General features: G+C 41.2%; 1 protein-coding gene and 1 long non-coding RNA gene across 2 annotated transcripts in view; one reads left to right on the top strand and one right to left on the bottom strand.

Annotated features, from left to right (window-relative positions):
• Positions 1 to 59: 59 nt before the first annotated feature.
• Positions 60 to 23,315, top strand: LOC124150187 (hormone-sensitive lipase-like). The gene is made up of 9 exons (XM_048387040.1): positions 60 to 767; positions 10,391 to 10,546; positions 12,362 to 12,439; positions 14,269 to 14,451; positions 14,793 to 14,924; positions 15,875 to 16,019; positions 16,986 to 17,204; positions 18,930 to 20,074; positions 22,099 to 23,315. Exons 1-9 carry the CDS (start codon positions 216 to 218, stop codon positions 22,294 to 22,296), a joined length of 2,808 nt encoding a protein of 935 aa, XP_048242997.1. The 5' UTR covers positions 60 to 215; the 3' UTR covers positions 22,297 to 23,315.
• The window catches only part of LOC125375962, a 22,088-nt gene continuing 12,873 nt past the window's right edge, over positions 15,951 to 25,165 (bottom strand). The window contains exons 2-3 of the long non-coding RNA XR_007218863.1: positions 16,948 to 17,234; positions 15,951 to 16,072 (exon numbers count right to left, since the gene is read on the bottom strand). This is a non-coding gene — a long non-coding RNA (uncharacterized LOC125375962). The remainder of the gene's footprint in view (positions 16,073 to 16,947; positions 17,235 to 25,165) is intronic.

Raw genomic sequence — 25,165 nt, 5'->3', positions numbered from 1 at the left:
ACCAACGAGCTTTTCCGATTGCCCCGAAGGGGACATTATTCGCTCCGTAATTTAAAAATGGCTGCTGACAGAAGTAAACAGTGTTTATCAGCTGTCAAGTTTGTCACGGAGAATTGAAGTAGTGGTGTGGCAGTCGCGTGCATTTAACAACAGATCAACACTGACAGGGAATAACTGAGTCGGTGCATAGAAGAAGACGAAGCAATAAGATTAATATGTCTCTAGAAAACGACAATCCGGGGCGCCTGCTGTCTTCTCTGATCAAGGAACTGAAATCACTGGCTTTGAGCAATATTGAATACTTTCAAAATGGGAACCAAAGCCACCACGCTAAATATCACACATCCTTTTGTCTCCTTTACGAATATTTAGACATGGGTATCGAACCTAACATTGCTGGCTTGCTTCCAAGATTGTCTGATTTTGACGTTTCACCAGACTTAAAAGGAAACGGGTACCGGAGTTTGTTAAGGATTGTGTATAAATGTTGTTTGCATTTAGCCCAGTTGCTGAGGTATATTGTGGTGAATAGAGATTCTATTTTGTTCAGAAGAGCTCACTACTGTAAAGAAGTTGAGGCATATGTCAGCACCATCGGTCAGCTGAGAGCATGTCTCTATTATGCCAACAAGCTCATCAACTACTGTCAAGATGGAAACCTGTTTGCAGATGAGGAAAATCTAAATGAAAATATTGCAGAGCAGTTGATGGAGGAAGTTGAGATGTTGAACCAAGATTGTTTTTATGGCCGTTGTCTTGGATTCCAGGTAAGTACATGCTTCATTTTGTCCTGTGAATCTATACAAGAATGTCCTCCTAGTCTCATTGAAATAATAATTTACTTTCAGTTTCAACTGTTCTTGGAAATTCCATTATGACATTCAAAACAATGTGTGATCATGTTGATACCATGTAAATAAGATATCTAATGAACAAGATGAAATGAGAATGTATTGCCTCCCTGACTTGTTAATATGTTTTCTTTACCATGTTTACCATGTACAGATTTGTTGTCAACAAAATATGCTAAAAGTAAATCACAAATTTGCATCTTTACATTGTATCAACCTGATCATGCATTATCCAATGTTTTGAATGTTAATATTATTTATCATGTTGATGTTGCTTGTTTGTTTGTTGTTTAACAACACACTCAGCAATATTCCAGCTGTATTACGGCGGTCTGTAAATAATCGAGTCTGGATCAGACAATCCAGTGATTGACATCATGAGCATCGATCCACGCAATTAGGGCCGATGACATGCATCAACCAAGTCAGCGAACTTGACCACCCGATCCCGTTAGTCGCCCCTTACGACAAGCATAGTTGCCTTTTATGGCAAGCATGGGTTGCTGAAGACCTATTCTACCCTGGATTTTCAGGGGTCTATCATGTTTATGTGCCATATGATGATGTGCCCGTTCTAGTTGAAAGTAAGCATTGTAATAAGCATGCAATTGATAAGGATGAACTTGATAAAAAAAACTCTATGTGTAACACATATGTAAACAGTTACTACAAAGCACATAAAACAATCTATACGTTTAATTTTGGGGTGTGAAAGACTTGTAAGAATTTGTCCATGTTTATATATACATAATAATTAAAGTATTAGGTCCACATGAAGTCATCATGCAAACATGTATTATTGGTTTTTAAAACAATGTGTAAACTTTTTCATTAAACGTTGTAAGCTGTGATGTGTGGCCACACAGGAGTGTTAATGTCATTGGCTGAGGAACATGGGGTGAGGGTGGTGTGATTAGATCCCCCACAGAATGACCTGAGGTCATTGTTACATAACTAGGTCAGTACCCTGCTGGGCAAATCTTCTGCAGTTGGTGTTATTGTTATCAGCTGCTCCAACTTGCCCTTTGGACGATTGATTAACATGATTAAGAGAAACACATGTGTCGATTATTTTAGGAGTCCCCAACATATGTAAATTATTAAATAAGAAATGTGTTTCAGCATGAAATTTCTAAATTAGTCCGAGAGGTAAGCATGGTAGTATTGATGTATTAAGTTCAAAAGTGTGATTGTACATTTTTTACCTGAAATGATATCTTGATACAAATACCGTATTCCATGTAATAAGCGCCCTGCTCTAATAAACGCCCTCGGCGATATTTGCATATATATTGGCTAGTCCCAATTTAGCACTCCTTCCGATTGATCAATGTACACAAGACTTATTTATTTGCGTATAATACGCACTCGTGTGTTATATGCACCTTTAATTAGGGGCAATTAAATTCTGCAAAAATAAATCTGTCGTATATAAACAGTTTAGGCTGTCAGCATAAACCACAAAATTGATCTTTCAACTCTGTTTTTTTTCACCAAAAAAATATTTTAATAAGAGCCCCTTATTTCTAATTTTGAGAGCCCCCTGGGCGCTTATTACATCGAAAAGGGTAGTACCTTTTCATAACAAACTCATTGATTTCAGAAAGACCTCTAACAGACTAGTGACCATGTCTATCCCTGTCGTGTTACAGAGTTTCAAATCACTTTCATTGACTTATCAGTATATCTCTTCAAATTTGTTAATGATATGGAAGAATATTCTATGAATAGTTGATAAAATCATTAAATTGTCCTAATGTCATTTGTCTCTAGCAAAATCACTGGTGAAATCACAAATGACATGACAGCTGTATAAATTATGTACAACTACTCTGAACTAAGCGCAGTGTCTAACTGACGCCTTACCGTTTGTTTACCAATCCGCAATATTACCTGCAATGTTAATAATAATGATCATATATACTATGAGGGTTGCACATGATGCAGATATTTGACACCATTTTCATCCAAAATCTTCCTAATCCTATTTTAGTATTAGTTCCCCAAAAACATCCAAGGTACTCTAACAGAAATTTCATTTTTCATCATAACAAATTTCAATTAACAGAATGCTAGTGCTGTTACTATTTTTTATTACCAAAATCTTATGGACTGGACATACTACAAGTTAAACTGATGCATGACTCTCTCTTGTGCTCAGATGTGCATTGAGTCATGAGGACTCCCAGTTTTCCACAGACTAGAGCCCCGTGGGAAGTCTGGGTTAGAATATGACCCTACCCATTGTACCGACCCATGCTGATTGTAAAAGTGACTGAATGGATCCAGTGGTTAGACTAGGTGACTTGCTTGATTGCATGTCCATGTACCCTAGAGGCGTGAATCGTTGCTCACATTGTCCGATCTGTCACCATGGTCAAATGACTGTCTGGTACAGATTTCTTTACTAACAGGATCCCATCATATGGTTATCATTTTGCTGATTTCAAAATTAAACAACAAATAAACAAAATCCCAGGCTACATAGAACCCTGAACATTATCATGATTATTTTGATGATTTGTAACTGTTGATTATTAATGATGTTACATGTGGGCCAGACAAACTGGTGATTGATATCTTGTCAACTGGTCTGCCCTTAAGCATAGTGAGTGACAATAAGCCATGTCTCCATTAGGGCTGTTACGATTCACTCGCGTATTCGCAGTGTTCGAAATACCTGCCTGCCCGACCGTCCGAGACGGGTTGATTTCCAGATTTTCAAATCCCCCTGCCCGACGGTCGGGTTATATTTCATATGTGACAATATTCTAAATATTTCCCGATGATAATCATTAATTCACATGTAAAAATGAATGATAAAATGTAACCAAAAAGAAACCCCGTTAGCTTATCCTGAGAAACATATGATTATAGTGGGCAGGCAGGTTTTGGTCAGGGCTGGCAAGTATTTCAGCTAGCCAGTCCTGTGGTCTGGCTGAAATTTTTGGGAGTTTCATACCCTGGTATTCGGTGAATCGAAACCGTATCCATTCATGAATTGAATTCGTTATTTGTGGCCACTAGAATAGAATATTTATGAATATGCAAACATATGATAAAAAAATACCCATAAGAACATATTTTATGCATAGATTTCTTCAAAAGACAACACTCTTATACTATTTAATTTGACAGTATTGTGGTTACTGGTCATTGTCGTATTTCAGCAGATACTAGTTCCTGGATAAGTGCAGTATATAAATAAATAATATATTAATAATATATCAATAATTAACAAACCATGTCAAATAATTCATGTTATTGTTGCCTCACTGAATATGACAAATAATACATCAACTGCTGACTTGTTATTGTATTTGTGAATTAATATTTGAATTCGCTACCCGATATTCATGATACGAATCATTGTGTATTCGTTGCAGCCCTAGTCTCCATCATGTCCATATTGACCAGCTTCTCTTTGCTATCTGACTTGGGGGGGATAAGGACCACTAGGAACTGCTCGATATTCTTATCTTGAATCACTTTCAGTATGGATGTCATCATAATCATAAACATGATAAACAGTGTTATCAGTACACTCAAGATATTGACCAGTTGAATGTGGCTTGGGCTGATGACTTGGTCCCAGCGTCCAATAGGATACAGTTTACCTATTGACCTGTTGGCATTATCTGCCCTGTCACTATATTCAGATGCCCGTAATACTGTAAATGGATCACAACATTGTTTGATAGGCGTCAGCGTTCCTGTACCGGTAATTACCAGTTTTTTACCGGTAAAATTAGGCTTGGACCGGTAATTCATGTGACTGCCAGTCCCTGTGGACTGGCAAATATAGCATCTTATAAATCTTTGTTGTTGAACAAAACATCGGTGATATTCATATAAGTAAAAAAAAAAGAAGAGAAAACTGTGACTGAAGTTTGCGTGAATAACGTACAGATCAAACTAGGTCGCGATAGGCATATTTACCTCAAATCACATGGAAACATCTTGTCTACAAATGTTTCAGAGCAAGTTCAAAATGGAAAGCTACGTGTAAACACATGCTAATGGCGGATATTTTTATTAGTGAACTTAAAATGCAAATTACAACACATTTTGTGATATTTGACTGACAAAATTAGTGGAGAACATTAAAAATTGATAAAAAAGAAGAAGGTAATTTATTTTGGCAATTGTATCATCTTGTATCAATACAGAAAAAACGTATCATGTATCATATTCATTGAACTTTATAAAAAAAACAAATCTTACATCATTAAAAAAGAAGAAGGAATTTTCAAAAGTTAAATGTCTTTTATAAAATGGTTAACAATCATTTGCACAACAAGTGATTATGATTTGGGAAAGAGCTCACAGCGGCAAAACATAAAGTGTAAAGATGCCAAATCATTTATTCCAGATATAGCTAATATTTGGAACTCGATCACTACCTATTGAATACACCCATGCCAATAGCTTAGGAAGTTTTAAAAGTTTTATAAAAAGCAATGATAGGAATGGTATATACATGATATACTTTGATACAAATTATGGATGAAGATTCTGTCAGGTTATACACTCCCGTCTCAGGCTTGGCTGCAGTGATCTTAATGCCGACAAGTTTGCCAGATTTATATCCGACAGCCCGAGAAGTTGTGGCTATCATGCACTTTATTTATTTCTTACATGTCCCTTAAACAGTACATTAAGGCAAAATATGTATTATTTTGTAAAAGGCTACGATTTAAATTCAATTCTAATTGGTTTTTCACATTAAACGATTGTAACAAATCTTGAAATTTTGGAATCAGTGCACAGTTTTATTCTATCTGCTTGACGATTTAGAGATTTTGTCTGAGATGTTGGCTTTGCTATATGGTACTACAATGTTGTTTTGCTGGGTGTAAATAATAGCTATTGTTACGAAAGATGATCCAGTTATTAAACACTTACAGAACAATACTTGTCTTTAATGTCAATTACATAATGTATGCTATTTCTCATTTCACTTTCGGGGCACATGTGGCCCAGTCGTCTAAGGCGCCGTGATTCTCTGTGCAGAGTTGCGTCCCTTGGCCACGCCAGAAACCTATGATTGTGGGTTCGAATCCCGCTTCGACCCATTTATGTTCCTAGGTTTGTCAGCACCATACCCGTGCTCGTGGGTTTTCACCGAAGTGGTAAACGTCTGAGACCTGCATCACTTGGGGCTTTCCTCCCACATTAAGCTGACACACCGTGATATGACTGTAATACTGTTAAAAGCGGCGTTAAACCCAAGTCACTCACTCATGTCACTTTCAATACATTGTAATTTGTATCATGTTTGGGAAAGGCATTCAGATAAGCAAAATTTGCTTGTTTGCCAACCCTCCACTTTATGGAAATTAATATGTTTATATTATTCATTGCATGGAGATTCATGATGCACATGTGCACTGATGTATCATTTCATCCCTTATATTATAACGCCAGGTGTCCGTTCATGATAGTGAAAGTAACAGAGAGGTTTTTCCGTTGTAAAATTATACATTTGTCAGTCACATGAAGGAGAGTCACTTGTCACTTTGCTGGAGTAGTTTTCATCAGGACTTTAATATCATGATACCTGACAGAGCCACATGTTATTGAGAACATCGCACCTGGCACACAGCAGACAAGGCCGTCAACATTCTAGCCTTGCTCAAAGGCTTTACTGAAAGAATAGACCATGTTAGTGAAGTAATTCTATCCTCCTAATAGGCAAGTCTAGATATGTGGACACTAAGGACTCCAGTCTCTTATAGGGACATCATGTTCTTATTATTTACATAATTTAGAAATTATGATGTAAAATAATAATTATTGCCTTAGAGGCTTGTGCAAGTCTATCAACATACTTGTTGAGGAAAACAGTAGTCTTCTTGATGAAGATGTGGATGGTGGTAATCATGTAATGACACAAAAACAAATGCAGCAATATTTGGTACATGTATTTTCTTGGCATTCAGTACATGGACCCAAATCTGTATCATCATGATCATGCTTTAATGATGCTATCCCTATTATAACATTCTGTTGAATTGATAGCATCGCTGCAGTGCCTACACACACTCACTCCCTGTGTGTCTTGTGAAGATGCTATTTAAGGGACCATGCACCAGGATAATTTAGTTTATACAATCTAGGGGGACACAGGTGGCCCAGTTGTCTAAGGCGCCGCAATTCACTGTGCAGAGTTGCGTCCCTTGGCCACGCCAGAAACCTATGATTGTGGGTTCGAATCCCGCTTCGACCCATTTATGTTCCTAGGTTTGTCAGCATCATACCCGTGCTCGTGGGTTTCACCGAATTGGTAAACGTCTGAGACCTGCATCACTTGGGGCTTTCCTCCCACATTAAGCTGACACGCCGCGATATGACTGGAATACTGTTAAAAGCAGTGTTAAACCCTACTCACTCACTCACTCACTATACAATTTTGGTGAACCTGTGTATGATGGTCAGTGTAATACAGCTATCATATGTAGGCTAGCGGTATCAACAGTGATCAATACACAGATATTGTATCTAGTGATCAGCCAGTAGGAACTTTAGTTTATCATATGCGTGATGTGTTTGTTATTTATACTTGTAATCTTGTTAAAAAGGGACATCACTCCAGGTTAAGTTGTGAATTATATTATAAAACTGAATTGGTTAGTATCCCCATAACATTGAACATTATACTCAGTCTGCTTCCCCACACTTCCCGTAGATTTTGTGTTAATGGGGATTTATCTAGGATTTCAAACTATGTGCAAATTGGGGAACTTTTTTTAACTTTGTTCAAAATTTGTATTTTTAAGGTTCTTATTTTCTTATTTTATGAGATATTTTACATTGAATTTTAACATTGCACTCCAAATCAAGTAATAATGTGGAAATAAGCCCCTTCCTCTATTTTGGTCCTTTCAATGAGTGAGTGAGTGAGTGAGTATGGTTTTATGCCGCTTTTAGCAATATTCCAGCAATATCATGGCAGGGGACACCAGAAATGGGCTTCACACGAACCTGGGTCTTCGGCGTGACGAGCGAACGCTTTAACCACTAGGCTACCCGACCGCCCCTCACTTCAACTTTATGTACACGAAAAAGGAATTTTTTTCGATTCCCATTTGGGAATTTTGCAGCAGACTTGGGGCGGAACACCAGCGTGACCAAGTCGAGATAAATCCCGGGTTAATGTTTGTACAGTTAGAAGTTGCATTTACCATTATTACAGGGTTCCATTCCAAGTTTGTTGTATAAGTGCACCAATGGCACAGTTAAAAAAGTAACAGCATGGTTAAAGAATGCTCCCAGTGCCTACAGGTCACTTTCTGAAATGGTATGATGAAACAGCAGTAGAAACTGACATTTTTAGTCCACTTGTCCTCATAACTATAACATATAGCAAAACCTTTAAGAATGGCAAATTTCTACTTGTCCTTATGATGCCTTAACTATTGGGCACTATAGTGCCAATTTCTAACACTGAATGGAAGAACTTTTGCAGTATATTGAACAAACTCATGGTGATCATGTAAACACACATAATTCACAGCATCATTTGTGATGATTTTTTACATCAACCGTTAGCAGCTGAAAAGGACATTATCAATCTCAATGGAAAGGAAGACGTCAGCCTTAGTACAACTAATTATTATCTAGCTCGTAGTGAAATGGTTTGCATCATGTCTAGATGTTTACCCCAGCTGATGGATTGTAGCCAGTCATTTGATAAAAGCTATCATTGGAACTGTTGAGGTCGACTTCCTTTTAGTTCTGTGTTAAATATTGACCGTGGGTGATATTCCGTGAAACACATTATTGACTGCAGGAAAATAGGACAAATATTAAAACATGAAATATCATCACGCTTAAATTCCAAAGGGCACGTCTAAACATCTTTAATAGTGGCATACTGAAAAAAATATTTGTGTCTGTCACTGTTATTAAATACAGAGCGCCTCCATGGTCTTGTCGCGTCATGCCAAAAGACAAGAGACTTGTTAGATTTGTTGTTACTCTTCCTGGCGCTCAGCACTAAGAACCCGTGAAGATCCAGGGTAGAATAATAGGTCTTCAGCAACCCATTCTTGCCATAAAAGGCGACTTTGCTTGTCGTAAGAGGCGACTAACGGGATCGGGTGGTCATGCTCACTGACTTGGTTGACACATCTCATCAATCCCATATGTGTGGATCGATGCTCATGATGTCAATCACTGGATTGTCTGGTCAAGACTTGATCATTTGCAGACCGCCGTCATATAGCTGGAATATTGCCGAGAGCGGCGTTAAACAATAAACCAACCAACTAGTCCTTATGATACCTTAACTATTGAGCAGTTTGGCAAGGACTGCAGGACTGGTGCCAATTTCTATCACTACAACTGTAATGGAAGATGAGCATGTAGACACAGTGGAAGGGAAAGGGGCAAACTTTCTAAATTGTATGTAGTCTGGCCCATGGTGAAATGAGATTCACTGATTATGAAGATGGGTCCAACGTAAAAATGTATTCTTTCTTTTTGGCGCAATTAGGTTCCAAATGGCGCATGCCAATAGTTTTATGAGTCCTCTGTGGGACACTGGAAAACAAAACAGTTCTGTCCCTGGTGGGCTGTGGACTAGTGGCTACAGACTGTACTGACTTAGTGTACATGACACAGACTTGACAGGTGATGAACTGTGGACAGCAGTGTCAGGCTGCCACCTTCCAGGTGTACTGACACACCTGTGTACATGCTACAAGCAGTACAGTAGTTTGGTTGGTCTTCAGCAACCCATACTTGTTGTAATAGGCAACAAACCATGATGACAGAAACAGGTTGTTAGACTAGCATATTTGGCTGATCAGTGATGCATGTCATCATATCCTGTCTGCTTATCGATGCTCATGATGTCACTGGATTGTCTGGTCCAGACTCATAAACATTAAATTAATTTAAATAACAAAGAAACAGAAGTTGGCCTCCAAACTAATGACAGTACTACACCAAGCACAGCATTTTGCGTCATTTAGCCATTTTAACTTTGATCTTGCAAAAGAATCTTCAGACATGCCTCATTTAGGCCACAAACCATTCAAAGAGTGTCCTCCATCTATGTTGAAGCTGCTTGTTTAAACTTAACCCTTAGACTGCAGGGATCAGAAGCCATTCACGTATAAAACGATCTGGTGTATACACTGAAGTTGACTGAAGTTTTATTTTTATTCAAACATATAAAAATCAGAAAGAATGGACTTATTAGTCAGAAAGAACTGCGAACATTAGTGGCTTGTAGTTTTAACATCCAGTTCTGGATTTTTTTTTGTCTTTAAACAATATATCATTTGACTAACCACGGGTCCGGGTAGCCCTGTGGGTACCCGGGTCCTACTCATTACCCACACGACCCGTGTCCCCGAGTTACCCGTCCCAGCCCTAGTGGTAACACTTGTAAATCATGGGTGATATAATCATGTGTTAAGGTAACAATATCATTAGGCTTCCAGCTCCAAGTTAATGATGCTGTCTGCTGCTATGTGCTCAAATGCTGTTGATTTCTCTTTTCACTGATGAATTTCTGATCATTTTTACAGTTCTGCGACTCAATGCAGCGTCCTCTTCATGCTGTTGCTATAGCGATGGCATCTTTCTCGGAGGGTTATCAAGAAAACTCACAGGTGATGCAGCTGGCCACCTCCCTCGTCAGCAGTGGGAAGTACTGGATGAACCCGGAACTCCGCGCTCAACAGGTAGGTCATCCAGACAGGGCATGCGGTAACCCTGGGTACCAGGTAGGTCATCCAGACAGGGCATGAGGTAACCATGGGTACCAGGTAGGTCATCCAGACAGGGCATGAGGTAACCATGGGTACCAGGTAGGTCATCCAGACAGGGTATGAGGTAACCGTGGGTACCAGGTAGCTCAACTAGACAGGGCATGCGGTAACCATGGGTACCAGGTAGGTCATCCAGACAGGGCATTAGGTAACCGTGGGTACCAGGTAGGTCATCCATACAGGGCATGAGGTAACCATGGGTACTCCGTATCAACAGGTAGCTCAACTAGACAGGGCATGGGGTAAACCATGGGTACTCCGTATCAACAGGTAGGTCATCCAGACAGGGCATGAGGTAACCATGGGTACCAGGTAGGTCATCCAGACAGGGCATGAGGTAACCATGGGTACCAGGTAGGTCATCCAAACAGGGCATGAGGTAACAGTGGGTACCAGGTAGGTCATCCAGACAGGGCATGAGGTAACCATGGGTACTCCATGTCAACAGGTAGCTCAACTAGACAGGGCATGGGGTTAACCATGGGTACTCTGTATCAACAGGTAGCTCAACTAGACAGGACATGCGGTAACCATGGGTACTCCGTATCAACAGGTAGGTCATCCAGACAGGGCATGAGGTAACCATGGGTACCATGTAGGTCATCCAGACAGGGCATGAGGTAACCATGGGTACCAGGTAGGTCATCCAAACAGGGCATGAGGTAACAGTGGGTACCAGGTAGGTCATCCAGACAGGGCATGAGGTAACCGTGGGTACTCCATGTCAACAGGTAGCTCATCTAGACAGGGCATGAGGTAACCATGGGTACTCCGTATCAACAGGTAGCTCAACTAGACAGGGCATGGGGTAACCATGGGTACTCCATATCAACAGGTAGCTCATCTAGACAGGGCATGAGGTAACCATGGGTACTCCGTATCAACAGGTAGCTCATCTAGACAGGGCATGGGGTAACCATGGGTACTCCATATCAACAGGTAGCTCATCTAGACAGGGCATGAGGTAACCATGGGTACTCCGTATCAACAGGTAGCTCAACTAGACAGGGCATGAGGTAACCATGGGTACTCCGTATCAACAGGTAGCTCATCTAGACAGGGCATGAGGTAACCATGGGTACTCTGTATCAACAGGTAGCTCAACTAGACAGGGCATGGGGTAACCATGGGTACTCTGTATCAACAGGTAGCTCAACTAGACAGGGCATGCGGTAACCATGGGTACTCCGTATCAACAGGTAGCTCAACTAGACAGGGCATGCGGTAACCATGGGTACTCTGTATCAACAGGTAGCTCAACTAGACAGGGCATGCGGTAACCATGGGTACTCTGTATCAACAGGTAGCTCAACTAGACAGGGCATGCGGTAACCATGGGTACTCTGTATCAACAGGTAGCTCAACTAGACAGGGCATGCGGTAACCATGGGTACTCTGTATCAACAGGTAGCTCAACTAGACAGGACATGCGGTAACCATGGGTACTCCGTATCAACAGGTAGCTCAACTAGACAGGACATGCGGTAACCATGGGTACTCCGTATCAACAGGTAGCTCAACTAGACAGGACATGCGGTAACCAGGGGTCTCCACTGTATAACCTGCGTCATAGTGCCCCTTGGTTATTTCCCGGGATGCAGGTTTTTTATATCATAAAGACCCTCGTACATACTTTATCCTACACATTAAGTTTGTATCAAGGAGGTTGTTGTTCATGCTAATAAATGTATAAATATAAAGATTCCTTGAAAATATGTTTACTTGCAGGTTGTTTACACAACACGAACAGCAGACGTCAGCTTTTGCAAAGCATTCTGGGGGATCACTGAAACTGAAATAATGAAGGTATGTCGTGAACAGTGACAGAAGGAAAGTCCCTTTAACATCACATTGTTGGTCTTCAATCTCCAGTTTTGTTATCACTTAATGTTTGAATAGACATTGCCTTTTTAGAAAGTGGTCAAATGTAACATGTGTTATTCTGGGGATTACACTTTCTTAGTGAAGTATAAATTCTAGTTCTCTTTGGTGGAGCCTTGTTTGAATCCCATATAGGACTCCACCCAAAACTGTCCACATCACACAGAGTCAGAGTCCATATCATGACATTGACTGGACAAGGGAACGAGATGGTGGAACATAGACCCTTCATAACCAGTGTCCGAAGTCACTGCCTGCCCATGGCTGGTGACTTTTCTGTCGGGCTGCATGAAATTTTCCTCCACCTTCCCAACTGTCTAGCAGATAATTTTGAGACTACTACGTATTCAGTATTCCTCATAGATCCTCAAGTATTTGTTTGCATTATTTCAACTGAATCAAGATTTGACTCTTGTTTTTCGCAATGTTCCTGATACTATCGTGAGCCATCCATTATTAACGGTGGATGAAAGGAAGTAACTACGCTTTCATTGGTCAATCGGGTCTTAATTTTAGTGTCTTGGTATTGATATTAAGACACTTAATCAGAAATACTTATAAGGGTCTCAAAAACACTATGCGCTAGGAAACATTAAGATTCAATATTGTCTGACTGCTGGGCTGGTAACCTTGAAGATTGGCATGCAACATTTATGGGTCATCTGCCCGACTGTCTTGTTGGGATTTAAGATTAGTTCGAACACCAGACCACATCCTGAGCCATGTGAAGAGAATATTTCAATCTAGTGTGACCATCCTTATACTGTACTTAAATGTACCAGGCCCACTTGTACAAAGCAATCTTAATGACATGACTGTTGCAAGTCTTTGTTAAGAGTCGTAGAGCTATGAACATTTTGTGCAAGTGGTCATTTTCCTGCATATATGGAGGCACGGGTGACCAAGTTGTCTAAGGCGCCACAATTCGCTGTGCAGAGTTGCGTCTCTTGGGCACACCAGAAATCTATCATTGTGGGTTCAAATCCTTGTTCACCCTGTTTCTAGGTTAGTCAGCACCATATCTGTGTCAGTGAGTTGTAGCAAAATGGTAAATGTCTGAGACCTGCATCACTTTGAGTTTTCCTCCCACATCAAGCTGACATGCCGTGATATAACTGGAATACTGTTAAAAGCAGCATAAAACCAAACTCACTCACTCACTCACTCTCTATATGACATGGGGGCACGGGTGGCCCAGTCGTCTAAGGCGCCGCGATTCGCTGTGCAGAGTTGCGTCCCTTGGGCACGCGAGAAACCTATGATTGTGGGTTCAAATCCCGGTTCGCCCCGATTCTGTTTCAAGGTTTGTCAGCACCATACCCATGCTTGTGGGTTTCACCGAAGTGGTAAACGCCTGAGACCTGCATCACTTTGGGCTTTCCTCCCACGTTAAAAACGGTGTTAAACCCAACTCAATCACTCACTCAATCACTCTATATGACATACCTAATGTGAGACTTCTGGGAGTGAGTCATTGCTGTGAGACATTCTATCATCTGTTCTTTCCCCCACTACTAGACCATGTCAACAGTCACAAAATTACATCATGGCAAGGAAGATAATACTTTTATTCGGACATGAAATATTACAAAACTTGTATTATTAGTTACGTCAATGATTATTATTTGATAATAACAAAATTTTGTCACGCACTTGGGTGCTTATTGGAAAATAATTGTGAAAAAAAACGGGGTTTCAAAATGATGGTTAACGGACAATAAGCGATTATCTATGACCTTGACCTGTGTTTGCAGTCCTTGCCATCGCTGGTGTGTCCACCTGTTCAGGTGAACGAGGTTATCTCCCTTGGGCCAGATTCCTTTGAAATGCCAACAGAAGATGGGTCTGACATCGTGGTGATCACACCCCCCTGCTCCCACACGGGTCCGGGGCATGTGCAGGTCAGACTCATCTCGTCACTGATCCGGGAGGGGCAGGTAAGTCCACATCACGGGTCCGTTCATATATACTGAAATCTGTGTGCCATGTTGTTTACGAACTGGATATAATTTCATTACAATATTTTGACTGGACTATGCATAGACTTGCACCGCCCGCCAAAATAATAAATAATAATAATAATAATAAAACTCAGAAATTCCAACCTAGTGGAAGGATGGAAAGTGGACTTCTGTAGTCAGTTAGCTCCCTTGCCTCGGAAGATGGATGCTCTGTGTCGGACAGGGTTAGAAGTCCATTTGTGTTTTCACTGGGGCACAGATTGTTAGGAACATCAACTAGGGATGGAGACACTGAAATGCTAATGTCCTTGTTTAAGGAATGTCACCTGAAGCAGCCTCCGAAGTCCAAGAATGGCCGTCCAGCGCCAAAGCTGGCCCCTAAAGCCCCCGGGCTGCTGGTACACTGTCATGGCGGAGGATTTGTAGCTCAGTCGTCCAAGTCACATGAGGTAAGAGTTGATTGCTTCAGTTGGTTGTTTAGGACAATGTTATCACAGGAATATTTGTATGGAAATATTACATATGCTATTTCAATTGTGCCAAGGTATTTGTATGAAAATGATACATATGCTATTAAAATTGTGCCGAGATGTCTAATAGATAACTATTGGCACTGTCCATCTTTCATGATGTTTAATGGAATTCTAGGAATGCTGACTCATTAATTTGTCGCTTATTAAGTGCTTTTTAATGAATCAGCTTGGTTTGACTTTGAGGACATTCTGACCACTAACATGCCCAAGAGACTTGTTTAAATTCCAAATGAACATGTTCTGTACTTGTGATGATGTTTACTTATGACCATGCAGGTATGGTTTTATTACATTCATTGAATACAGCATCCTGTATGTGATAAATTGGTGTGATATATTTTTACTACAACGGATATATGCACTGTTTCTGGAGTGAGCAGCGCGTTGTGTGAGCACAAAGAGACAGCATTTGAAAATCTAAAGGAACCAAGGAAATTTTTTTTATATAATCTGATTTTTTATTTTCTAAAATGGTGTGGACTTGATAGTTAGGAGTGGCATTGAACCTAACCTCACTGAAGCCATCTCAGGGCGGTCGGGTAGCCTAGTGGTTAAAGCGTTCCCTCGTCACGCTGAAGACCGGGGTTCGATTCCCGACATGGGTACAATGTGTGAAGCCCATTTCTGGTGTCCCCCCGCCGTGATATTGCTGGAATATTGCTAAAGCGGCGTAAAACCATACTCACTCACTCACTTACTGAAGCCATCTCAGACAGACACAGACAGACAGACAGATGCATGCATGTATGCATGCTCAAACGCTCACGCGAGCCTATGAGTATTTCAGGTAGCAATGTTGTAAGGTTTTCCTGAACAGAGTGCTTGTTGTTTGAGGATGAGCCCCCCCCCTCCACCCACTGTTCCAGGTGTACCTGCGCCACTGGGCCAAGGAGCTGAACGTGCCCATCCTGTCCATAGACTACTCCCTGGCCCCCGAGTTCCCCTTCCCCCGCGCCCTGGAGGAGTGCTTCTATGCCTACGCATGGGCCACACAGAACTGTGACAAGCTGGGTACGTTTCTTTCTTGTTGAGGGCCATAGTAATATCCCAGCTATGACAGGAGCCTGTAAATTATCAAGACTGGATCAAATCGGTGATTGATATTGTGAGCAGCAATCAGCATCATTGGGGTATGATACTAGATCCATGACACACAATGAACCAAGTCTGAGGTGGACAACCCGATCCACTGGGGTCCTAATGTAACCTGTCATGTCCAAGGACCTCGGTCCAGGTCTCACATACTCTACAGAATGGGAGAGGTTTAGTTTGTTTGTTTGTTGTTTGACGCCGCACTCAGCACTATTCCAGCTTTATGACAGCGGTCTGTAAATAATCGAGCCTGGATCAGACAATCCAGTGATTGACATCATGAGCATCGATCTATGCAGTTGGGATATGATGACATGCATCAACCAAGTCAGCAAACCTGACAACCCGATCCCATTAGTCGCCTTTTATGACAAGCATAGTCGCCATTCACGGCAAGCATGGGTTGCTGAAGACCTACTCTAAAATGGGAGATGTGTGATGATGGTTTGTCAACTCATGCCACTATCGCGATAGTGAGCATACGCTATGTACATTGGCAGTAATTGGATTTGCAAATTTGTAGGATATCACACAAGCTTTGATTTATTATTACGTTCATGTCCTGTGTGAAATAATCCTATTTACCGAATCTCTTTGATGTTGCGATGCTGTAAAATAGTTTGTGTTTTATTATTGTCCACTTAAGGTAAACAACAAGTTTATGTTTTTTGAAAATTGAAAGGCTGTTTTAGTCTTTTAGCAATGCAGTAATGCCAAGTCTTTATTGAGAAAATCTAACAGTCATGTTTTATAGCATGTAATTTGCTTGTAATCTTGAATTCATTTCGCCCAATGTAGTAGTGACTTTGAAGAATCTCGAGAAATTCTTTCCGTGACATATGCTTACCGTGTACAGTAGAGATTGATGAGTGCTGACTTGACCAGGTACAACAGGGGAGAGGATCTGTGTGGGGGGAGACAGTGCTGGAGGGAACCTCATGATATCCACAGCCATGAGAGCCGCCGAGTTTGGCATTCGGCGCCCAGATGGCGTCATGGCGGCGTACACCCCGGTGCTGGTGCGCTACACGCCGTCCCCGTCACGCCTGCTCTGCCTCATGGACCCCCTGCTCCCAGTCGGCATCCTGTCCAGGTGTCTCGCAGGTACGTCAGGTTGTCAGTAACTATGGTAACCTGTGTAAATTATTATGGAAGTTGAAAATCTAATGTTTGGGAAATTTGGAATGATTATGAGGATGGGAAGGTGATAAAGTCTTGATGGTATTTCCATGTTGTTTACAGCATCACACATGGGACAAACAGTCATATATTGAAAAAAAAATATTAAGTGTTTGAAATTGTTCTTATATCTAAATTATCAATCTTTTTATTGAATAGGTAAACAAAAGCAAATAATGTGTCTGTTTATTGCTCTCATCGTACTGTTCATAGTTTCATAACAAGAATATACTGTTCACTCTCACAGCAGGCCCTGTCATGCATATGTGATATCTGCTTTTGTTGATTTTTGAGCACTTTCTCCCATACGTGTACATGAGAATAAAAATTATTTCCTTTAACTCATTCAAAAAATACAATATAAAAACATGATAAGAGTTCTTTTGTTATTGATAGTACACACTGTTACTGAACACTTATGATTTGCCTTGGCAGGTTCATTTAAATATTAAGCTTATGTTTCGTTTGAAATAGTTTCAAATTTTCCCAATGGCAACAGGTTTTTTTTGTTGTTGCCTGCTAAGGTATCCTGCATCTTCATTATATTGTCAGTATCAGTAGTAACATGGGTAAATTATTATGAAAAGAAAGTAAAAAAAAAGCCTTGCTATATATATTAATTATTATGAAGGAAATTTTAAGAAGCTGATATTGTCTTGGTTTGGGCGTTTCAAGGTTATTTATTTACAACATTACACATGTTACTCTTATCTTACTCTTTTTATTGAATAGGTAAACAAAAGCAAATAATGTGTCTGTTTATTGCTCTCATCCTACTGTTCATAGTTTCATAACAAGAATATACTGTTCACTCTCACAGCAGGCCCTGTCATGCATATGTGATATCTGCTTTTGTTGATTTTTGAGCACTTTCTCCCATACGTGTACATGAGAATAACAATTATTTCCTTTAACTCATTCAAAAAATACAATATAAAAACATGATGAGAGTTCTTTTGTTATTGATAGTACACATTGTTACTGAACACTTATGATTTGCCTTGGCAGGTTCATTTAAATATTAAGCTTATGTTTCGTTTGAAATAGTTTCAAATTTTCCCAATGGCAACAGGTTTTTTTTGTTGTTGCCTGCTAAGGTATCCTGCATCTTCATTATATTGTCAGTATCAGTAGTAACATGGGTAAATTATTATGAAAAGAAAGTAAAAAAAAAAGCCTTGCTATATATATTATGAAGGAAATTTTAAGAAGCTGATATTGTCTTGGTTTGGGCGTTTCAAGGTTATTTATTTACAACATTACACATGTTACTCTTATCTTACTGTTAGAAGTTGGGGCGGTCGGGTAGCCTAGTGGTTAAAGCGTTCACTCGTCACGCCAAAGACCCAGGTTCGATTCCTGACATGGGTACAATGTGTGAAGCCCATTTCTGGGCCCACTTGCACAAAGCGATCTTAGCGCTACAACTATTGTAAGCCTATGTTAAAGTATGGGAGTTACAAACATCTTAGTGCTAAGATCGCTTTGTGCAAGTGGGCCCTGGTGTCTCCCGCCATGATATTGCTTGAATATTGCTAGCGGCGTAAAACCATACTCACTCACTCACTCACTCACTCACTGTTAGTAGTTTCATGAGCACAAGGATGTCATGTTCACTGTTCACAGCATCCATGTTGTTTGTCTTGGCAGCCTATGCCGGTGTGTCAGATGAGCTGGCGTCCGGCCTGGCAAGCACAGTGTTTCCTGGTGACCAGGAATCACTCAGTTCCATCAAGCTCAAGTCCGATGAGTCCACAGACACGGAGTGGGTCATTATCTCGCAGGATGAGAAGGCAGCAAAGACCAAGGGTCCTGTGGTCCACTCCTCACAGATGGACCAACTGACCCCATCTCCATGTACCGATGGAATGGATCATGTTATAACTCAAAGTGAAGTGCTGGACTTGAACGAGGGATCGGGAATCGTAATGGACTCCCCATCACCGGACACATTCTTCACCCCCGGGGAAGGCAAGGGGCAGGCAGGCTTCAAGGATACGGCAGAGGTGTGTGGTGAGTCGTTGGAGGACATTAGGCTGGACAGTCCAACACCAGTGTCGGAAGGACAGAGAATCTGTAAGGAGATTGCTGATGTGTTAGCTGAAGACTCCACCCAACAGATCAATCAGTTGAATCACGATCAGGACTCTGATACCTCTTCTGGTTATGAAATTCTGTTTGATAAGAACCCACAGTCTGCTAATGGACAGTTGGAACAAGCAGCAGCCTCATCTCAAAAGGGAGATAACTCCAAATGCACTCCACAACAGGGAGATAACTTAATATCAGAAATTGAAAGCCCAAGTCAGCTTGTGATACAGGCTCCTGTTTTGAATCCTGACTTAAGGATGAAGTCCACTCCATCTGTGGACAGTGGCTGTCATATAGAGGAACAGACACCTCCACACCAGGAAGAACAGACACCCAGCACAGACATGCCACATTCTAACACTGACACCAATACCGGAGATACATCTGACCAGCCTAGTAGTGGAGGAAGCTCCGCCCAGAACTCGCCAGCAGCCATGCGATCAAAGCTGCATCTGAATCTTAAAAAGACATCCGAGTCGCCAGTCAAAACTTCCCGGCCTCACATGCATCGATCTGCCTCAGCGGGCGTGTTCAAGACCACCATGAACAATCCGGGGTCCCCCACGGACTTCCTCCGGCACCGCCACACAGCCCAAAGCCCACTGCATGCGATACGGCGTCTACCTATAGTGAAGAACCCCTACATGTCTCCTCTCCTTGCCCCAGATCACATGCTGAAGGGGCTGCCTCATCTCAGTCTGGTGGTAAGTACTGAATTGGCTGTTCTAGGTCTATATTTATAGTAAGACTGTCAGTATTGTATGTACACTTAGTCATCCACCTTGGAGGTGAGGTGAAATTGGGTTTAACGTCGCGTCCAAGATTATTGCTATTATAGAGCGGCACGTGTGTGTGTGGCTGCCTGTACTAATCTGGACTGATGCCAATTTATAGTGCTAGCCCATTGAGATACCATGCCGCAGTTTAACATGAATACCCCACTCAGACACAGTATACTGACACCGAGCCGACCAGTCCTTGTTTTAGCCCCTTAATGCAGAACAACAACAAGTACCATCTTTTAACGTCTTTTGGTATGACACGGCCGGCATCCACCTTGGAGATCCCTGTAGAATTGGTCTTCGGGAATCCATGCTTGTTGTAAGAGGTGTTATATCCCAATTGCGTGTCATTAATGGATTTTGTCTTACCCAGTCTCAATTATTTATGGACCATTGCTGAGTACGGCATTAAACAACAAACTCTAACTGTAATGATACTTTGGGGGAGGTAGTCTTGTAGGCCCTGGTTCGACTCCCCATATAAAGTATAGGGTATAAAGTGTTCGTCCATATCCCTGGCATATGAATCAGGACCATCAAAGCCAATTGTGTTGTCTTACGAGTCGGGAGCAGTTTCAACAATCTTTTTTCCATGATGATAAGTAATTATTTGCATGTGGAGGAGGGACTGTAGTTACTTCAGCATCAACTTTGCCTTGCAGACTGTTGCTATACACAGGGTTTACAGGTGGCCCAGTCGTCTAAGGCGCCGCAAATCGCTGTGCAGGGTGCGTCCTTTGGGCACGCCAGAAACCTATGATTGTGGGTTTGAATCCCGGTTCGCCCCGATTATGTTTCTAGGTTTGTCAGCACCATACCCGTGCTCGTGGGTTTCACCGAAGAGGTCAACGTCTGAGACCTGCATCACTTCGGGCTTCCCTCCCACATTAAGCTGACACGCCGTGATGTAACTGGAATACTGCTAAAAGCGCCATTTGACCCAACTCACTCAATCACTCTTGCTAACTCTTGCTATACACATTAACACTTTCAGTTGCATATCTTTCACACAACAACATACACTGAAAGTGTTTACATCTTGTTCGACTTGTTGTACAGACACAGCTCTCCTGTAATTAGCCTTAAATTTAGGTTTTACTGTGGGGCCTATCATGTCTATTTATATATTTCCCATTGTAATGCATCTTCCAAGCCAAGAATGTCCACTAGCCTTTATATCAAAGCCTTGTTTCCACCCTTGCCACACCGAGCCAACTTTCCTGTGCTAAATATGATTGGACTATCGCACATATAGATAGTCCTATCAGAGAACGTTTCACAAAATCAACATCCACGACTGTACACCTTCGTATGAAAGTGATTTACCGCTGCCTGTCTTTGTTGACACACATGTGTTTTTTTCTTGTTTTAAACCCCTGATTGACTATGTTTTTGTGTCAGGGAGGACATCGCGAATGTTTTCGTTATCTGATCGACTAGGTAGTCACCTAGGGTAGCCGCCATCTTTGTGAAGCTATATGAGACAAGAACAGCAATCTGATTGGATATTGCGTTTTCAAAACAAGGGGCAAAACTCGTGGTCTCTCAAAGAAATGTGGCCTTGATGTAGCAAGGGTAGAAACTAAGGTTTTGATATAGGCTAGTGGACACACTTGCCTCAGCAAGATGATTGTAATGTAGATCATTAGTTGATGTGCATGATACGGTTATCGTTATTATATTTTCCAAGGTACTTTATCCCTATTATTGATAATTTCATAATATTTTGTAAGTAGTAACATTGTTATTGTAAGTTCCAAGACATATCACTTTGTCCCTTTTCTTAATAACTCCATCATACTGTGCAAGTAATTTCCAACATTGTCCAAGGCATATTGCAGTATCCCTATTTTTGATAACTCCACGATCATGTGCAAGTAATGACATCCTTATCCTTGAGAACTCAGTGTAATTGTGTGAGTAATAATATTCTACTAATTTCACAGTCATGTCATCTTGACCCTATCCTCGATGACTCTGTCATGTTCACGAAGCGACTCAGGAAATTGGGCAACTCTGTTGACCTTCACCTTGTGGACGACTTACCTCACGGATTCCTCAACTTTGCCCTGGTTTGCAAGGAGGCAAGACAAGCATCCGAAGTCTGTATCTCCAAACTGCAGGACATGTTGGCACCCAGATAGACCACCGAAGTCTACAGGTAGAACACCGAACTGTACAGGTACGCCCCTGAAGTCTACAGGTAGACCACGGAAGTCTACAGGTAGAACACCGAACTGTACAGGTACGCCCCTGAAGTCTACAGGTAGACCATGGAAGTCTACAGGTATGTTTCTGGAGTCTACAAGGTACGTCACGGAAGTCTACAGGTGGAACACCGGAGTGTACAGGTAGACCACTGAAGTCTCCAGGTACAGGGGTTGTATCACTGCTGTACCTGTCTGCAAGTGCTTCATCTCAAAACTCAACTCAGCAACAGGAACAACGGTTGTCTTTGTCCTACATGTATATTTTATATGAGAAATGTTCATGACAAAGTAGCAGATGTGATTAATGTAATAGTAGCCTGCCCGAAATATGTTGTGCACTGCATTGTAGGAATGATCTCATTTATCGCCTAGGAATATTTGCTATTGCAGGATTTTTAGGAAAAATGTGTTTCTGCGATCATAATTATGAAATCTGAACTTACTTGACTAATTGTACATTTTGTGACTTTATGCTGACAGAACTTAGTGGGGGATATATGATCCGGAAAAGCCTCAATAAATCTAAATACTATTAAGTGCTCAGTATCTCAAGCTTATTAAAATTGTGTACAATGATCCTTGAATATTGTGTGAAATGGATGTTTGATAATTCACTGATTGTAACTTTGTTATCAAACCCAATCTAATGTTCACGTTGTTATTCTGAAAAAAAATCATGATTTGTGTTGCAAATACAACATGTACGTCCATTATTTAAATTCTGTGTACATGATGTAAATATCTTAGATTTGGAAAGGCAGTATTATGATTGCAAGTGTAAATCGTTTGCTTAAAAACCCTTGACCTTGAAAAGTTAAACACAAGTGATAGTTTGTGATGACGTGCTTACATTACTGTTGAATAGTGTCTTTACTGAAGATGATTTATATAGGGATGGTAGAGATGTTTCAGTTGTTGTAGGGGTGGGTGGACGGTAGAGATGTTTCAGTTGTTGTAGGGGTGGGTGGACGGTAGAGATGTTTCAGTTGTTGTAGGGGTGGGTGGACGGTAGAGATGTTTCAGTTGTTGTAGGGGTGGGTGGACGGTAGAGATGTTTCAGTTGCTGTTGGGGTGGGTGGACGGTAGAGATGTTTCAGTTGTTGTAGGGGTGGGTGGACGGTAGAGATGTTGCAGTTGTTGTAGGGGTGGGTGGACGGTAGAGATGTTTCAGTTGCTGTTGGGTTGGGTGGAGTGTCATTTCCTTTTTGTAGATATATCATCAGTTCTTATAGTTTCAGTCCCTCTGTGTGTTAGTGAGGATGAGTGACAGTACTTTATCAGGATGTCCGATTCAAGGAACTTAATTTTTCTTGGACCAGGGGCATGTTGACATGTCAGCCCAGTTGCACCAGACAGAATTAATGTATCAATGTTGAGGACCTGGGAAGATCCCGGGTAGAATAAATCTTCAGCAACCCATGCTTGCTGTAAAAGACGACTATGCTTGTCATTAGAGGCGACTAACTGGATCGGGTGGTCAAGCTCTCTAACTTGGTTGATGCATGTCATCGTATCCTAATTGTATCCTATCCTAATTGCGTGGGATGTCAATCACTGGATTATCTGGTCCAGACTCGATTATTTACACACCGCCGTCATATACTAGTACTAGTAGCAGCTGGAATATTGCTGAGTGCGGTGTTAAACAACAAACAAACAAAACATCAGTGTTGAAACATGGGCCGGCCTGCTGCCTGTGTCACATGAATTAATGACCTATTAATGTAAAACATAACAGGAACATGCACATAATCTTAATGTACCCAGAGTTCGATGACGTCAAGGTACTGAGGGTGTTCAAAGATCATTGTTGTGTGGACAAGTAGGGGTTAAGCAGAAACAATTTGAGTTCTTTTTCAAGCACATGGTTAATGTTGACATAAACTGTGGGTCACATTTCTCAGTAATAGATTGCACTGGTGCGTGTTTTATATAGCTTAATCGAGCCCTGACAAAGGGTGAGCTATTGGTCCTATAACTGTTCCTTTTTATTCTGATAAAGTACTGTCACAAGTCCTCTATCTGTCTCAGATCACAGCCAAATGCTTGGATTCAGCAAAAAGTATCGTGAACAGTTTGCACAGATGGTACTTGTCACTGTAACCTGAGCTCAGACATCTTTGCATGTTTGTTTACATGTTGAAGTTTCAGCTAGGGAGAGCACAAGAACAACTCGCACTAGTAAATAGTGTGAAGTGTGAGTGGGAATGACAGGGTAACAGAAGTCAAATTAATAGATGCAGCTTGCTATTTCAGGTGTTACGTACTCACAGTAATGTCTTTGCGTTTGGGAAAAAAGCATCAAAACTCATTACGGCGTGTATAATGTGCACCCCCTTCTACATAGCTGTGTTTTTTTGGGGGAAAAAGTGCACTCTATGAGAAAATAAGAAAATAGGGTATCTATTAGCCCTCAGGATGCCATTTGTATAAAGCAACATGACTCAGGTCACAGGTGTATCTTTGTTAATGTATGCTCATGTCATCCCTGAAAGCCAAGTTTCCACCTGAAAGACCATGGCATTAGATGTTCCCAAACATTGCACTACTTCCAATACCTAGTGGTCACATCACCTCAGGTTGTATGTCTTTATGCATGTTACATTTCCAATCCTACTACCACAACTTCCACATACTAAACCAGTCTTGGAAGTCTGTGGTTTTAAGATGATAAGTCCAGAGGACTAGTGGAAACCTCATTCCACTAGTCCTCGGGGTTAGTAGCTAGCCCTGGTTGAGAAACAAAACTGTTCACTATATTTACGTTTCTATCATTTTTTTTCAGTTCCACTTTGTAGCAAAA

Source organism: Haliotis rufescens, unplaced genomic scaffold (genome assembly GCF_023055435.1).
Source record: "Haliotis rufescens isolate VD_foot unplaced genomic scaffold, xgHalRufe1.0.p SCAF_63, whole genome shotgun sequence".
Lineage (NCBI taxonomy): Eukaryota > Metazoa > Mollusca > Gastropoda > Lepetellida > Haliotidae > Haliotis > Haliotis rufescens.
The sequence above is the reverse complement of the archived record's forward strand: the minus strand, read 5'-3'. Positions and strand labels throughout refer to the sequence as shown.

Coding starts and splice junctions, on each gene's coding strand:
- LOC124150187 (XM_048387040.1), top strand. CDS start 216: ATGTCTCTAGAAAACGACAATCCGGGGCGCCTGCTGTCTTCTCTGATC. Junction 10,547..12,361: donor CGGAACTCCGCGCTCAACAG/GTAGGTCATCCA, acceptor GTTTACTTGCAG/GTTGTTTACACAACACGAAC. Junction 20,075..22,098: donor TGCCTCATCTCAGTCTGGTG/GTAAGTACTGAA, acceptor CTAATTTCACAG/TCATGTCATCTTGACCCTAT.